The 17,844-nt window shown below is 36.3% G+C and overlaps 1 protein-coding gene across 1 annotated transcript; it reads right to left on the bottom strand.

Moving 5' to 3' along the window:
- Nucleotides 1–278: 278 nt before the first annotated feature.
- On the bottom strand, nucleotides 279–16,990 carry arih1l (ariadne homolog, ubiquitin-conjugating enzyme E2 binding protein, 1 like). The gene is made up of 14 exons (XM_067445155.1): nucleotides 16,551–16,990; nucleotides 14,611–14,678; nucleotides 13,896–14,040; nucleotides 9,238–9,330; nucleotides 9,084–9,139; nucleotides 8,932–8,998; nucleotides 6,675–6,781; nucleotides 6,308–6,350; nucleotides 6,136–6,207; nucleotides 5,635–5,765; nucleotides 5,496–5,553; nucleotides 3,735–3,995; nucleotides 3,413–3,525; nucleotides 279–2,492 (listed from the first exon to the last, which is right to left on the bottom strand). Exons 1-14 carry the CDS (start codon nucleotides 16,857–16,859, stop codon nucleotides 2,408–2,410), a joined length of 1,608 nt encoding a protein of 535 aa, XP_067301256.1. The 5' UTR covers nucleotides 16,860–16,990; the 3' UTR covers nucleotides 279–2,407.
- Between the last annotated feature and the right edge of the window lie 854 nt (nucleotides 16,991–17,844).

The following is a 17,844-nucleotide window of genomic DNA, read 5'->3' as shown; positions in this document are numbered from 1 at the left end:
TCTGCAAATTATGTTATTTTTATGCTTAAGAACAGTCAACGTACAACACTTTTAACAGCCACTTTTGATGTTATGCATTTTTAAATGAACATTAACTAAGATTAATAAATGCTGTTGAAGCATTAAGTTCATCCTCAGTTTGTTAAATAGTTAACTAATGAAACCTTAATGTAAAATGTTACTAAATAAATATATAAAAGTAGTAATAAATATATCATGCATGAGTTGACAAACTATTCGACAATAATAAAATTATTATAATAAAGCAATGATTCAAATTCTTTTGAATGAGATTTATTTAAATAGGACATTTTTTATAAGAATGGTTATAACACAGGAAAGCCACCGTAGATGAACGTTTCTCTAAATTAGAGACTGTTCATTTTTAATTCATATATTCACACTTTGGTGAAGAAATCTCATCTGTCAGCACAGGCCACAGGGAACATTGCTATTCCTCATTTTTCTTCCCCACAATGAGGGTTTAATAAAACATGAACACAAACTCCAGGTGCCAATTATGGAGTCCATAAAATTGACATTAGATTTAGTATATAAGCTGCTGTAAACTTCCATACAAATCGAATTCAGAAGCAAACATGTTTGATGCACTGAGAATGAATAACATGCATTCAAACGGTGTGAAGTAATGACCTAAAGGAAGTACAAAAAGTGACTTGCCGGTAAGCTCTTACAGAAAAAAAAAAGAAAAAAAAAAGACGTGTCACATCTGCTCACGTTCTGTACTGAACTTGATGCCTCTTGCCATTTCTGACATTAGTGTAAACACAGCGCTCATATTTGCCCTATAAGTTTAACAGAAAAGGCCAACTTTTTGTTCTTAACAGCCAGGCTTGACTATGCAAGGCTTCAGTCATATCTACTCCACATAGTGCTTGATATTCAGTACCTGTAAGCCTCATAATCACTTGGCAGTCATGTAAAGAAATACAACAGTGCTTTCAATATACCATCAGCCTCCTCTCACACTACAAAAGGTGCATACATTTAAAAAGAAAATGAAAACAGGTAAAAGCATTTGAGACTTTAGTTGTTAGTGAGTGAATGTCACTCAAGTTTGCTCTCATGGAACATCTGGTAGTGCGTGTGTTCGATATAACAGCTGTTTTAAAAGAGATACATGTTCAGCCAAACATTAACTAAGACGAGATAGTTCATAAAAAAGGTATGGAGTGGATGTTCCAGTCAATCTTAGCTCAAACCAAACATCTCAAATGTTCACTTCCAGAACTGCATTTAACAATGAGAGCAATTTGTTGAATCTCATGTAAACGGTCAAGAACATTTCTGGGTCATATTTCACCACAAAAACAAATGAGACTTGTACTTTTTTTTTTTGGTGAATATTAAATAATATTTTCTGCACTGACATTTATGACAATTAAACCTCAAATTTGTATTATAATGTAAAAAAATGAAAAATAGTTAAGGACAATATTAATTAGTAGCTCTGATGTTCTAAATTTTTGCGGATATTTAAAAAAATATGATGAGAATGAGAATTTGAGGTTTAATTTTCATGAATTTAATGGAGCATAATTGTTATAAAGTAAAAAAAAAAAAAATCCTACTGGTTCTAAAATTAGGTAATATTTTCTTTATGCAAAATACATATATTTTTTTCCTTTGGATTTCAGGGTTAAATATGACCCAGATATTTCTGTGTGAGATTCACCCAATTCTACTTTTTATCCATTGTATACATGGATGTGATTAAGGCTACAGTTACCCTGCTGTTACTATGCCTCCGATTTGGGTGTGCAACGTTCTGGAAAGTTGTTAACCTCCAGAAGAAAAAAAATACCACGAGGCAAAACGGTCACATGGCCTCTTCTCATGTTGTTAAACACATTCTTGAATATCTGTAAAGAATAAATATTTTTCAAAAAAAAAAAAATGCATCCCACTCCATGTTCCATGCAAAGTGTGCTATTTACAGCATGAAATACACACTTCCGCCCCAAAACACAAAGCCACCCAGCAAAGCATTTCCAAAACACCAACACACTCCGCATGGCTCAGACCTGTAAAGCTATGCTTAAGACAAGCCAATCTGAACTATAAAAACAACAAAAAGCATTTAAAAACAAAAACGGACTACTGAAGAATCTCCACGGAAAGCATGGAGAATGGAATACATTTCCGTGCCGTGTCGACAATCAACTCTTACAGACTGCAATACTGACGTAGGAGTTTTATTTGAATATTCTACCTTTTCAGTAAAATTAACTTAAATCTAAATAATGACAAAAATCCAGATGCCACATAAAAAGGATGCAACATGGAGAGGGGCTGCGGTGATGGCCGACACCAAAGCTGTGACTGGAGATCGCAGCACTTCACTGCTTTTATATGCTCCAATATGCTTGTGATGCAGCAGTTTTGCTCAGTCTTCAATGTACTCCCATAAGTCTTTCTCATAGCCCTCATGAACGTGCTGTAGTAGCACTCGTCGCCGACTCTCACAGTATCTACACACGAGGAGAAAGGCAGGAAAATCCTTAAATGTAAGAAGCTCTTAACATATTTTTGATAGGAACGCTTTAATAGCATCCCCCATTTACAATTGCTTTATAATATTTGGATTTGTAGTGGAAATCATTACAGTGAAGGCTGCCTTCTATAAGGGCATTTCACTGGAGAAGTGTGTTCAAAAGAGGTCTGTACTTGTGATACCCCAAAATTGTAGCATTTGAAAATGCCACAAAACAATTTCAGCGGAAAGAGACAATAGGCAGAAAATATAAATGGAAACTCAACAGACTGAATAACAAACTTTAAGAGTACTTTTGCATGTCCCAATTATTATTGTGCACAATTAAAAAATGATATGTGCAGTTGTCCAGATGCTCCTCTTTAAATGCTGGTTGATAAAGAGAATGTTGTGTTCTCAAACAGAGTGTGCACATGCACTACACTGACAGAGATTAACCAACATCAACATATGTTACAACGTATTACATGAGGAGGCAATAGGTACAGATGCGTTTGCATTACATATTCAGTTTGAGTTATATATAAAACATTTTTCTGTGTAAAGTCTCTAAACCACCATGTGTCCAACCATGCATTATTAACTGATACCCTCCACTCTACTGCAAATCTCAAATTTCATTTTCCAACCCACATATTTAAACGTGCTTTACATTTTTGCCTGCAATACAAGCAAGAGTCAATGGCATTTTGCCAATGACATCAAACCTGCCCAATGTGTTAAATAAAAACTTATAAATAAATTATAATAATACAAATTATTATATTTATAATATTATATATAAAAATATAAATACTAAAATAGCCCTGCACGGGTCATACAAGCAGCAGTCAACAGTGTTTGTTAAAAAACAAAAACAGACACAATATTGTGTGCATTTGGAAAAAAATGTCTCACCTATACTTATCCTGAACTTTCTGTTTGATATCTTGCAATGAATCCTGGGAGATATCTCTCTCTAGATAACCCGAAAGCACCTCTGTAGCGTTTTCCAAATCCGCCTGATTGTTCTTTACAACAACAACAAAAAGTAGTTAGACATCGATATGTTGATTTCTATAAAGTGTAAACAGTGTGATGCTATTAAAATATAGTCTGAATGTTAATCCCACCACTTGAAAGGAAGCCTGTCTGGAAACAGTCATTATTTTTATCCATCTATAAAAAGTCTACCACATGGTTTTCGTAAAATTCAAATGAAACACTATTTCCTTCTCACCTCAAAGATAATGGACTGGTTGTTCTTTTTGAGGTAGAAGGCGAAGACGTAGGTGAACATAAGCGTGGACCGACACTGGCACAGCACGTCCACAGCCTTCTTCAGGAACTGCACCTCGATCCACGACATGTTGTGTTGCTGCATCTCCTCCATCTTCTGCTTCACCTGTGCGTACAACTTGTGCTCGAAGCGCAGACTCTGCATGTGGTTCATATATCGGTTGCAGTAGAAGAGGTAGCGCTGCAGGGCTGCACGGGAACGCTGCAAAATGGATACAGATACACTCATTCCAAAAGAAAACAAGTTATATAGGTCATGGATCACTGAACAGAGATCAAACAAGCATATACACCTCACCACCACAAAATAAGTAGGGACTTTAAGCAACGGCTACAGATGGAACTGCAACGGTGACCAAAAGTAAACTGACATAGCACAAATCACTAAGCAACATTAAAGAGGAAGGCTAATTTAATAATTTAACAAATTACAAAAACATTTTTTCTTTTAAAATAAGCAAGAAAATGGATGCTTTTGTCAATAAATTATATATAGCTCAGAGCAGCACGATTCTGGATAAATTGAGAATTGCATTTTTTTTGTTTAAAATTGTGATCACAATTTTCCTACGATCCTACAAAGAAACAAAACATTAGAAGTTTTTTTTTTGCACAATTTACTTTGCATTTTGAGGTTTTGGCAAAATGTTCATTGCTTTAGTCAATTTAAAAAATACATTAATTTGAACAAAATAATGTCTCCTTCATAACCACTTGTTTTATAATCGGATAAATCAGCATTTGTGAATGAATCTCTTGAATGAATGAATAATTCAATGACAAACACTTTTTTTAAACAGTGTTTTAAAAAAAACACACTATAAAATGTATAGTGTGGGTATGAACATTGAGATCAAATTGGAGCAAATCACCTTTTTGAAACGCTTACTACTCCAGGAGGTGGCAACAAGAGTGTTGCCACCTCCTGGAGTAGTAAGCGTTTCAAAAAGGTGATTTGCTCCAATTTGATCTCAATGTTCATACCCACACTATACATTTTATCCCAGTACATATTTGTCCCCTGCTATCCAAATGTTTTTAACGCATAAATAGCTAAATGTGTGGTTGAAAAGAAGCTGCTTATCTGTACATTGACATGGCAGCTGCTCTCTCTGGATCAGCAGCAGCACGTAGATATGTTGCATTGCGATGATCGTACTTTAAAAGGGTAACCAAAGTCCCTAAAGTCTGTGGTTTAAAGCCTGTTTCACGTCACAAGTGTCAGCAGAGCGGTTGTCCATATCAATGAATGAGAGCATTCCCAAGCGTGACGACAGACTCTCATTTATTAACATGTGCAGCGGAAAAAATATGCGCTGCTCACGCTCCGCTGATGCTTGTGATGTGAAACAGCCATGGTAATAGACATAGCGGTCATTGAGAAATAAGATTGTGTAGATGTTTGATTTAAGATTGCGATATTTTAACGATTAACCGTGCAGCTCTAATACAGATACAATTAAAAAAAACACATAACTATAAAATATAACATTTACTTATCTAATCTGTCACGACTACGGGAAATCAACTACTCCCCCGTAGTAGACAGTTGCTTTAGAAAGCCGTTTCATCAGCAGCTGTTGCTTAAAGTCCCTAGTCATGCTTTCCAGCAAAAGCTAATTTTTGTCAACTAGGATTGATAAAGAATGACATCTGACTGCTGTATACTGGAGATGCTGTGTCAAATGATGACTAAAAGTACCTCCTGAGCATCTCTGGCTGCCTTTGCATCATCTTCATTGTAGCGATTGCAGTTGTACCTATAATCATTGATAATCATGTTTTTCAGTGTATCATGTTTATAAAAACATAAGCATTTATAAAAGGTGAAGTAAACTCACCAAGCAGAGCCATGGGGCTCCCAAGGGCCGAGACAAACCCAGCAGAACTCAGCTTTACAATTCTGGTTTCGACACACCATGTGATTACAGCCACCATCTTTTTCAATGGTCACATGGCATTTGGGACATTCCTAAGGAAAACGTGAATACCCAAATTAAATGAAGTAATACTGTGGGTTAAATACAACTTAGGTTTATTGACATCTTTAATGAGCATTTGTGGCATGCTGCAGATTAAAAATATACTTGCCTTGCTCTTTAAATTAATTAAACAAAAAAAGAAAATGTATTGCCAGTAGAACAGTTTTCAAATTTAAGCTTTTTTTCACTCTTTTGTCCTGTGTAGCTGTTTGTTATTGCCAGTCAAATAAATGTAAATTAATTTGTTAAACAAATGGTCAGACCTGTAAAACAGAAAGATCCTCTTCTTTTTGGGCAAAGTACAGCCTCAAAATAGTATGTAAACTTAGTATGGTAAAAACACATCAGGAGTCCTTGTACCTTGGTATTTGCTGCAATCCAGTTGGATGTTTCACTGTCATCATCGCATTTCTTTATCCACTTCCTCAACCACTTGAAGAGAAGAGCATCAATATTAATTTTTAGAAAATAAAAACCTCTCAAGAAAAATCAATAATGGAAATAATTTAACCTAATATGAGTGCTAACATACCTTGCATTTAACAGGGTCATGCCAGTTCTCTCCACAATTGAAACTAGTTATTGAAAAAAGAAAAGAAATTAAAAGGAATAGTTCACCCAAAAATTTAAATTCTGTCATTATTAACCCTCATGTTGCTTCAAAGCCATATGGTGTTATTTTTATTACATATTAAAAATAACAACAGCATACGGCAATAATGACAGAAAAGGGTGTGCAGCAGATAATTTTTTGTATACTAACATAATTGAATAAAATTGTTAAATGCTTGATCACTTATGCTATACACTATCTATATTATTGCAGCATTGACATATAAAGCCATGGAATGGTGCAAATCCACTGAAGTGCTGCATTGCATTCTGCATTAGACTCTTACCAGAACTGTCTCCCACATTTGCAGCGAACTGGTTTGGCATCAGGATACTGAACTTTGACCACATGGTGGCAGTCAGGAGCTGGACACCATTTCAACAGTCTGTTACACTGTAGAAAAGCAGACAGTCAGTGAGTCAACCAGTAAGAGAATACAGAACAGTTCAATGCAGGTAGACAGTACTGCATGCATACAGATGTCACATTCATGCCATTAGAAAGCTTAACAACAAATAAACCACATACATTTATAGATTGAGTATCAGGGTTTACCATCAGATTGGCTAATATATCATTGCTGTCAGGCGGTAACCTTGTATCTCTAGATTTTGTAATTTTTATTTTTTTCATAAATCATTACTGTCGGTCACCCTTGCGTTTTTTTTTTTTTTAATATTATGTAACGAATGAAGAGTATTAAAAAAAAACGTGACTAAACCTCTTATATCCATTGAATCCTCAAACTGTCAGTCAAAACTCTAGCTCCACCCCACCTCTATTTTAAATGAAGTGCCACACGCATTTTGGATAATCTTTTTTTTGCAATGCAACAGTAAATGAAGACTTGTTTATTTGAATAAATACAGTATTTACTTAAGCATTTATACAAACCCAATTTCAAAAAAGTTAGGGCACTGTACAAATTGTGAATAAAAAAGAATGCAATATTTACAAATCTCAAACTTATATTTTATTCAAAATAGAATATAGATAACATATCAAATGTTGAAAGGGAGACATTTTAAAATGTCATGCCAAATATTGGCTCATTTTGGATTTCATGAGAACTACACATTCAAAAAAAGTTGGGACAGTTAGCAATAAGAGGGCGGAAAAGTTAAATGTACAAGAAACAGCCTCAGGAGCAATTTGCAACTTATTAGGTCAATTGGCAACATAACTGCGTATAAAAAGAGACTCTCAGAGTGGCAGTGTCTCTCAGAAGTCAAGATGGGCAGTCTTGATCACCAATCCCCTAGCCTGACGTTGTCATACTCAACTATAGTCAGACTCATATGAGTCTGATACTGCTCCATTGGGCTTTGATTATTTGGGCGTGTTTCAACCTAACCAGGAAAGCCATCAATTGGATAGACCTACAACCAATCAGAGCAACGAAGCGACGCATAACGGTATTTGTCAAATTTCAACAGAACTCAAATGCGCTCAAATTTTCCACGGGTTTAAGCGATGTCAATTATGTGATATATATAGACCCAGGAATGCGAATTAGCATTCGCATTAGCAGGCAACCTTGCCAAAATAACACACATTTTACTCACCAAACGCCCTTGTTTTGGGCTAGTAGTTGACAGGTTTTGTTGTAAAACTGGGCAACCCTGTCTGCACGTACGCTGGAATAAACAATCTTAGCCGGTGTTGTAAAAAAACAAGAGTTTAAGGATACACTGAGTACTTACCAACATGATGATCATTTCAGGGAGAAACAGTGAAGGTGAATGCATATACAAACAAGACCTCCGTTTAGGATTTGAACAAAGTCAACCAAGCGCCTTTGATGACGTGGATGATTACGTTACTGTTTATTATCGGGCCATCATCGTCTAAAGCCCACCCTGACAATTTGATTGGTCCTAACAGTTTCTGTTCGGGCATAATGACTCCTCTATGGATCAAGTCCAGACCGAACTGCCTGAGCTCAAATGTTGTGGGCGGGGCTGAGTTCGGCTGGCATCCAGGCTTTCCCAAATGCTGTGGTGAAAAATAGTGGAGCTATATCAGAAAGGAGTTGCTTAGAGAAAAATTGCTTAAAAGCTATCATCCTCTACAGTGCATAATATCATTCAAAGATTCAGAGAATCTGGAACAATATCAGTGCGTAAGGGTCAAGGCCGGAAAACCATCCTGGATGCCTGTGATCTTCGGGCCCTTAGACGGAACTGCATCACATACAGGAATGCTACTGTAATTGAAATCACAACATAGGCCCAGGAATACTTCCAGAAAACATTGTCGGTGAACACAATCCACCGTGCCACCGACAGCAACAAAATAGCTCTGCATCACCTTCGTTGCTCTGGTTGGTTGTAGCAGTATCCTATTGCGTGCACGCCGTGCAGAGGGAGTTTGAAAGACCACCGTTTATTCTGCCCCTCAGATTGAGCCATGTCAATGGTGAGTGTCCAGACCAAACATCTTGATGTGGGTCTGGCTTGTCAGGCTAAGTATTTGGTATCTCTATCTCAGATTAGACATTTCAGACTCACAACTTTTAGCAACCAACATAAAGGACATCTTACCTCTACAAAACTATTTGTGATTAAATGCTGATACTTCAATTTCACTTTAGAATCTGTGATCAGTCGCCTACCAAAGAAGGAAACAAAAAATATTTTAAAAATCATCATTTTCAATATAAATAAATAGGCTAAATTCACATTCCAACACTCACATTACAGTGTTATCGTCAACCAAAATGTCACAGTTGTGAGCAGGACACGAGATGGTCTGGAAAAACAAAATTCCACAGAAAAAGAAAAAGAAAATTACAAAATTGTAGGATCAAATTACAACATCAGTTTACAATGAGCTGAACAGAAACCCACCTGTCCCATCCCTTCTTCAATGATTTTGGTAGTTAAATAGTCCCCCCAGCACTGCACGCAGAACTTGTGTCCGCACTCTAGACCTGTGAAATACTAGGAAAGGAAACACATTCCTAACCGAATAAGTCATCAAGTTGTGCAAGCTGAGTCACTTCAATGGACTTCACAGTTTTGATAAAATAGGCTTAAAGGTCGGATTTACACTGCAGGTCTTGATGCACAATTCCGATTTGGTGACTATATCTGATTTTTTTTATTATCATTTTTTAAAAGCGACCCATATCCGATAATTGCATTTATGCTATACACTGGCGAAACAGCCCAAGACTTTCTGACCTGGAAAAAATTAAGTAAAAGTGCGATATCCAATGGACGCCACGGATGCAGACGAAATGATTATTCAATGTAATTCAAGGTCAGCAAAACATTGCTCTCGTAAGGCTCGTAAAAAATCCTGTCCCTTGATCGCAATTCTTGAGTTCTTGTTCATCGCAATTCGTGTCCACATTAATCGCCTCTGTCCTTTTTTCAATGACATATGACTCGCATTTACTGGAGAAAATCTGATTTGACCACTTACATGGCAGACGCAAATGCACGTATCCGAATCATATCGGATTTATTACCACACACGAGTGAGGCCTGAATCCGATCTGAGGATATCGGAATTAATGCGGGTTTTTTTCCTGCTTACGTGTTCACATGTAGGGTTGGGCATCGAAAACCGGTTCTAACTCGGAACCGCTTAAAAAATAACGATGCCATTGGAGTCTTTTAGAAAATTTGTTTTCAATTCCGATCAGTGGTTCCAAACGCGCAAGTTTTGGTTTCCATAGTGGCCACCTGATTTCCGGTAGTGCTTGCCGCGTCCACTTGTTCTTGCAGCTATGGAGCAAGGTAAGCGGCGCTTTAAAGTGTGGATTTATTTCACTTTTAAAAAGCTGTTGGTACAGTGCAACAAGTGTTGTCAAAAATATTGATACTGAAATATCTGAAACGATACCATGCTCAGTTTCTACAGTATCAATACCAGCTAAGAGGAGAGCCCTCTCCTCTCTGACCAACAGCGAGTTGACACGCATATTCTCATTCTGCCCGGGTAACACTCTGAACACGGTGAACGCACGTTCTGCTGGATTTTTCCTCATGTCAGCGTGTTAGTGTTAGTGTGTGATCAGTCTGAATTTCGCACGGGATTGCACATAATTCTACCACAGATTTCGCGCTCACATCTGAAGTGCACACATATACCGTCATAAAGCCGCCTCTGACATACAAGTGCAAACATTTGCTTCTTTTTCCAGCTTATTATTGGTCAAATACACTCAACAAAATACTCAGTTCAAATCTTGAAGAGTATTAACGTAAACACAGTCCTAAACAGTTCAGAAAGATGCGTGCATTAGGACTTAAAGGGACAGCAGTTATTTGTTATTCAAGCTACAAAAAGACAAACAATCACACTGCTCTTGACTGATCAACTTTAATGGTTTCTTCTATAGGCTATTTAATTTTTAACAAAGAACATTATCCAATGCTATTTAAAAATTAATTAATTCGTTTTTTTAATTCAGTTTCTTACCTGTATGTTAGACCTACCTGAAAAAATTAAAGCAGCAGGGCTCTACATAACGCCCATTTTGGGCGCATTTACGCCTAAAAATTACTGCGTGCGACTGTGAAAAACTATTTAGGTGCACCGATGCGAGTGAGCTGCTCGATTCTCATGAATGGATGTATACAATCGGAATAAAAACTACAACACTGAGTGAATCAACACTGAGAAACTGTTAGGCTATGTTTCCTACTGCAATCAACTGCTTTTCATGCCTTCAGTCAGCAGAAGAAGTGCAAAAATGTGTGCGACAGACTACACTTCAAACAACGATTGTTTACAACGATTGAAGTGAAACGTGTGTGACGACACAGCCATGCGCACTTTACCAGACGCCTCGCGCTGTTTATTTACAGCCAAATCAAAATTAACTGGAAATACCACATTTGGATTATCATAAACAAGCCCAGAAATTAGCGGATGCCTGGGGCATAAATGCCATCAAACAATAATGTATTAATAATACATTTAAAAAGCCCTTGAATTAATCTTTATCACACATGCTGTTTAAAAAAAATACTAAATGTATATAATGAGCGAGTATATCATGAAGATTTTTTCCAAACCGAGGTTGTCTTATTCTGAATCACTGTACACACAAAATAAGTTATTCCCGCTGCGGATTAGCACAATATCTGCGTGACTCACCACAAACAGAGAGAAGTAGATCCGGCTGCAATGTTCTCCCGCGAGACGCATGTGGTTCTGTTTATGAAGCGCCAAAGCGCCAAAAGTTACAGCTTGCTATAGCTCCGAGTATTGGCATGATTGCATATGTGATACTGATCTCGTACAAAAATCTAATAGACAAGTTGATATTAAGTAACAACGTTTTAGCCACAACACTGTCTATTTGTGAAAATCAAAGCCACACCAGAACTGATTCGCATCTCCAAGCGATTCGATTCAAATGAATCTGTGTTTTGAACTATTGACTGAATGACTTGCCGCCACCTACTGGCGGTTTTTATTTTCATATTTATACTTTGCATGGACTTTTTTATTTAAAATATAAAACTTTTAAAGTTTAATTTGTACATATTTCTAAATTCAAAAACTTATATGTAAAACATTCATACAACATTAACCCATGCACTAAATGCATAGGTGTTTGATTGTATGAAGTCCAGTTCTGCTTTTGTGTGTGTGTGTGTGTGTGTGTGTGTGTGTGTATTTGTGCTGTACTCTCAGAAGTTAATGATAATATTATGTCAGAATTATGTTGAATTTAAGAAATTGACAGATGATGCATACATTTAATAAGATTAGAAAACATTGCTCTTATAATGGTAAAAATGACCCTGGACATTAAAGGACAAATATCGTCCTGTAATGGGAAAGTTATATTTGGAATGTGTTTGATGGATTAGAATGTGCTCCTAAATTTTTGACTGTGCTCCTAATTTTTTTTAATTAGGAGCACAAGTGCTCCTCAAGAAAAAAGTTAGCGTAGAGCCCTGAGCAGTATCTTTTATTCTATTGTATTTATTTGTGGTCCGTGTACGTTTTCATCATTAAATTTCCTGTTTGGAATGGAATAACGAGAACAGATAAATCGGGTGTTTATATGTTTAGTTTAAAAAACGAAAAAATTAGATTTTGGCTCGATTTTTCATGGTTCGTTTGTGGTTTATAAATCGGTTTATGGGTTCGATATTTCGTTTCCACACGTGGGCGGAGCTGAAACGCCTTTTTCATCTGATTGGTCAAACAGCTCCCCCTGCAGCGCGAGCTTTCATTCTGTCTGAGTTTGGTGAAACATTAAAGTTCTCATAATATTCATAATAAATAATAATGTTTAAATAGGTCTATATGCTGGCTCTATCAAGCAAGCATAATAAAGAAAACTCAGAGAAATATGACCCAATTCAGTATTTAATAAAATTTTATTTGTTTTATGATAAAACTAATAATATTTTAAAGGTATGTCATGCTCTTCAACCGACAAGATTTTATTAATCCCAAACCCTGCTAATTTTGTCAGTATCAATGGTTCTCTTTTCACTTTTCTGTCTCTTTCTTTTCACGTGAACTGAATAGGCTACACATGCTTACATTCATTAATATAACTATTTCTATTCAATTTTCAAAATTATTTAGGCTACATGTCACACGCCTATCTGCCTTTTGATGTAAATAAAAGATGAAAGTGGTAAATATCACAGACATATTATCATGGTACAGTTCAGCCTGTTATTTATTTTTATTTCCGTTTCCCTTTTATCCAAAGAGACGGAACTATTTGCACTGTATTTATCAATGAGAAATAGGCTATCATCTCAAATAATACTGTGGCTTACATTAATGGGGTCGCTTGCAAATCGCAACAACACGAATAACGTGACCAGCAACATATTTCTGCTTTAAATAGTGTGTGTAGTTAGCAGTGTGTGGTGTTTTCAAACATTTGTTTTATTAAATTGCATTTCTCAGTCCCGCACTCGTATTCTGCCTGACAGAATGAAAGCTCACGATTGGAGCTGTTTGACCAATCAGATGAAAGAGGCGTTTCAGCTCCGCCCACATGTGGAAACGAAATATGGAACCCATAAACCGATTTATAAACCACAAACGAACCATGAAAAATCATAGTTTTTTAAGCTAAACAAAAAAAACGAATAAACACCCGATTTATCTGTTCTCGTTATTCCATTCTAAACAGGAAATGAAATGATCAAAACGTACACGGACCATTTGTGCTATTGTTCGTAATCTGTTTATTTGCTCTCATTTTTGAGATGAGTTCTCATCCTTTTAAATTCAATTTACCATTCGAAATCAAGATTCCTTGTGCTGTGTGTAAGATATTGCAACACAATTACCCCATGGTAAAAAATACATTGAGTTAACAAATAATTGTGAGAATTTTAATAGTAATTGATTGAGCCGAAATCGAAAATAAGAATCGGAATCAGAATCGTTTAAATGAAAATGATGCCCAACCCTATTCACATGTCATATCCGATCTCTGCCACACGAGAGGGAAAATCGGAATTGGGTCACTTGAACCAAGCAGTGTAAATGAGGCCTAACTGACACTGACCGAGTTTGGATAGTTGAGATAGCAGATCTGGCAAGGCAAATCCTGACTGGAGGACCGTGTACTCATTGGTCTGGGTTTGGCCTTTTTACTGGGGTTTACGACGTGGCACTCAGTAAACAACTTGTCCAGATTTCCATCAAAGTACCTGCAACATTTAAATGTTGAGAAGAAGAACAAGAGAAGTCTTTCAAACAGCAAACAGATAAATTAAGAGTTATCATAACTAGGGATGCACTGAAATTTTGGCTACCGAAAACATTTGGCCGAATTTGTTTCTGAGGGCCAAAATCAGCGCCTGAAACAGGCGTTTAATTAGTGCTTCTCTGACGGACAGACAATATTAACTTTTTAAAATCTAAAATCATTTCGTCTGTGCTGTTTTCTGTTAATGCGAAGAAAAAACAAAACTTCACTAAACTTTCGTAGCACGCCTGTCATCCAACAAACTCAAAAAATAAAAAATGTATATAAAAACTGCCTTATGTGCCATTTAAATGAGGTTACGCAATTCAGTTTTAGCAATTCAGTTTTTAATAATTCATTGATAATTAATTTATTTTTTATTTTCGGTTTTGCATCAAGATTTTTCAGTCTCAGCCCAGAATTTATATTTCGGTGCACCCCTCATCATAATGTCATTCAACCACGCTATGCAAATTTATGACATGGTTAAAACAAATAAATATAGTAAAATAAATTAAGTAAAATGACATGCCTCTCCATAAGCTTCTCTTTGTCCCAGTTGAAGTGACTAAGGAGTATTCTGGTTATCGTAGCTGGGTTCTGAAAAAGACAATTCAGTGTGATTCACGAGTGACATACCCAGTTAAAGCAAGTCTCAGTTTAGTTGGATACGGTTATCTTTAATCTGGCAGACTTTATGCAACATTGTGGGTTTCTGCAGAGTTTTTTCCTGTTGCGATTTCAAGGTACTAACTTGCCAGTCTGTGCTTTTGAGGAAGAACTAATAAAAATATCTATCAAAGTTTAGGTTTTTGATATCAAATCATTGATAGATATTCAGAGTTTTGTAAGAGGAACTTAGTAATAAGACACCCAGATTTTTATGTACTTATTATTTTTTGCACATATTGTCAAGGGAAGCACATATTCATTGAATTTTACCTTTGTTTGGAAACAACACCATGTATTATAGAAAATTGTTTTCACCACAGAATAAAAAATAAATTAAAAAAATAGCAAGAATTAACTTTATTTTTTTCCAGTAGCAGAAACAAGCTTCCATAAAGTATCACATGTGCAGGGATTAAACAAATTATTTTCTTCTTTTCAGTTGGTTTTAAGAAAAAAAACTGTACTTTTTCATTTCGGTTACAGAATTCTGAGGTTCCTCTTGCGTTGAATTCTGATGCGTTCCTTGGCAACGCATACCAACATATTTTTTTCATACCGGGTTGATGCTAATGATTTCATTTTTAGCTGATTCCGACAAGGTGCCAGTGCCACTAATATTGTGAATCCCTATTATTTGTCTTACGGTTACGGTTTTCCGTATACAGGGAAAGAATGAGCTGCAAAATAAACTAAACTTTGTTTTTTGTTTTGTTTTTGGCTACACAAGATTAGATTTTACCCAGACATGACAATCTAAATCCAGTTTATCATTCTGAGACCGAATGGGTGCCCATCTAAAACATTGTATTTTCTCTATTGCACCATGAAGCCTTTAACAGCTCAACTTATGAGTGATATAAGAAATCGAGATGATGTGTTTTGTCCGGTTTATCCTAAACAAATCCCAATACAACACCACTAATACTTATGGTTTGTTCATAAGCTATACAAATTAATAAGTAGGCTGTCTCAACATCATCCATGTCCAATATTAAATTATTTTGAATAACAACATGTATGCCAGAAACCGATGCAGCTTTCTATTTAAATAGAAAAGCCATTAAATTTCACGAGTTTTACAAATATTGCTGGACATTATCTAAACACTTGCAAAATATACAACAGGCAACTCTGGTTGTCAACTTGTCATTCATCCATGTACAAACAAGTAATTTTTCACCAAAAGTTTTCTGATCTCCACTAAAGTTACTAGTATGCTTGATGAATGTTTAACAGATTTTGTTAACACCGACAAATCTTTTAAAGGTGTATTTGTGGTGGTGTTTGGAGAACCAAACAAATATGTTTAAAAAACGGTCCAATTTTAAACAAAAATATGACAAGTTAGCATTAGCTGAAGTGACACCGCTAAACTTGAGTCTGCTTCAAAACAACCACAAATCACATATAAACATAGTGATATTTGAGTCATAACACAATTTTTAACACGCCTTATGAAATATGATGCATTTACATATGCATAAAAGCTGCCAAATAAAGTTTAGTCTGTAAAATGGGTCAAGCTAGCAGAACCTAACTTGGCTAAATCTAGCTCATGAAAAATATATTGAATTCACACTAAAAAACAACAACAACAACAACAACAACAACAACACAAAAATACCAAAACGCAAACAATGAATGCAACCACCGAGATTGAAAAAACATTGACGCTCAATTTCGCATCATTCGGCCTCTCGAATAATTTATTGGCTAATGCTAATGCTAACAGCATCAGTCCTCCATATAAACAAACTTATAAACTCGTAGAAGAATCACAATAAAATGTTTATTATATACCTGTATGACCTCGTTGACCTCCCTGATGCACTCCACCATGTGCTGGAGGATCTGCTCGGTGGTCAGCACCTCGAAACGGTAGTCCTCGTCCTCCTGGCCGGGCCCCAGGCCGCCGCCGCCGCCGCCGGTGTCAACGCAATCGTCGGGCTCTCCTCCGGCCACGGCGGGGTCCAACAGCTCCACCTCGCCCAGGTCCAGCGTATCATCCTCGGCCTCCTCCTCGCCGCTGTCTTCGCTGCACTCCTCCTCCTCTTCCTCCTCCTCCTCTTCATCATCAAACTCATAATTGTAACCCTCGTCCGAGTCCATTTCTCAGGGTGAATATAATAAAGTGTCAGTGTGTGTGTGTCTGTGTGTGAGAGAGGAGGGTGTATTGCTGTTTGACCTGCGCTTTACTGACTGAGCGGATCCTTATTAGAGACCCGCCGCGTCATTGCTGCGTCACTCACGACGGTTTGACCGATACATGCATTGCATACTAGTTCTGAAGCTTGAGTTTTGAGTCAGGTGATTGTCTTTTCTTTCAAACGTCCCCATGTCAAATAATTTTGGTATCTATCAAAATGTCTTGCTGCAAAAATTGGATTTTGCCTTGCGTTACACAATACGTTTTGTTTTCTCTCATTGTAATTTATATATAGAAGAGGCCTATATAGGAGATCTAATAATTTTGGGGGGCAAAATATTTTATTCAGAAATACAACAATACCCAAGTTTAATAATTTCCTTCATGACTTTAATTACGATGACACTAACAATTAATAATAAACGTAGTTGTAAAATCATGTAGGCTAGTACAACTGTATTTCCATATATTTATTTGTTTTTTATGTTTATTTATATTTTGTCTTTCATACATTTGTCTTTATGCTGTCATCAATTGTTTTTTATCCTACTTTATATTCAATAATTATTTGGAATGTAGGCCTACTTGCATTATCTGATTTCTTCCAATAATATAAAAAAATAAAATGATAATAATGCATAGTCTGATTCTTTTCCTATGCCAGTGGACAGTAAATGTTTTTCTCCAAAAGGATAAAAATGACCCATTTTTTTTTGGAAAATTTCAGTTCTGTGACTAGTCTCATTTACTACAATAGTTTATTTAAAAATCTAAATTGTAGTCCTTAATGCAGCAAAATATTTTCTAACTTCTTTGCCAAATTCACACAGAAACTCAGTCATTCGTTTATTTTGGGCCTGACATATTTTGGTATAAATGTATACATTTAAAAGTATTAATGGCTTTGAAGAAAAGAGAGCCATATCGAGGATGATGCAGGCTCTTGAC

Source organism: Pseudorasbora parva, chromosome 1, assembly GCF_024679245.1.
Source record: "Pseudorasbora parva isolate DD20220531a chromosome 1, ASM2467924v1, whole genome shotgun sequence".
In the NCBI taxonomy this organism is placed as follows: Eukaryota; Metazoa; Chordata; class Actinopteri; order Cypriniformes; family Gobionidae; genus Pseudorasbora; species Pseudorasbora parva.
The sequence above is the reverse complement of the archived record's forward strand: the minus strand, read 5'-3'. Positions and strand labels throughout refer to the sequence as shown.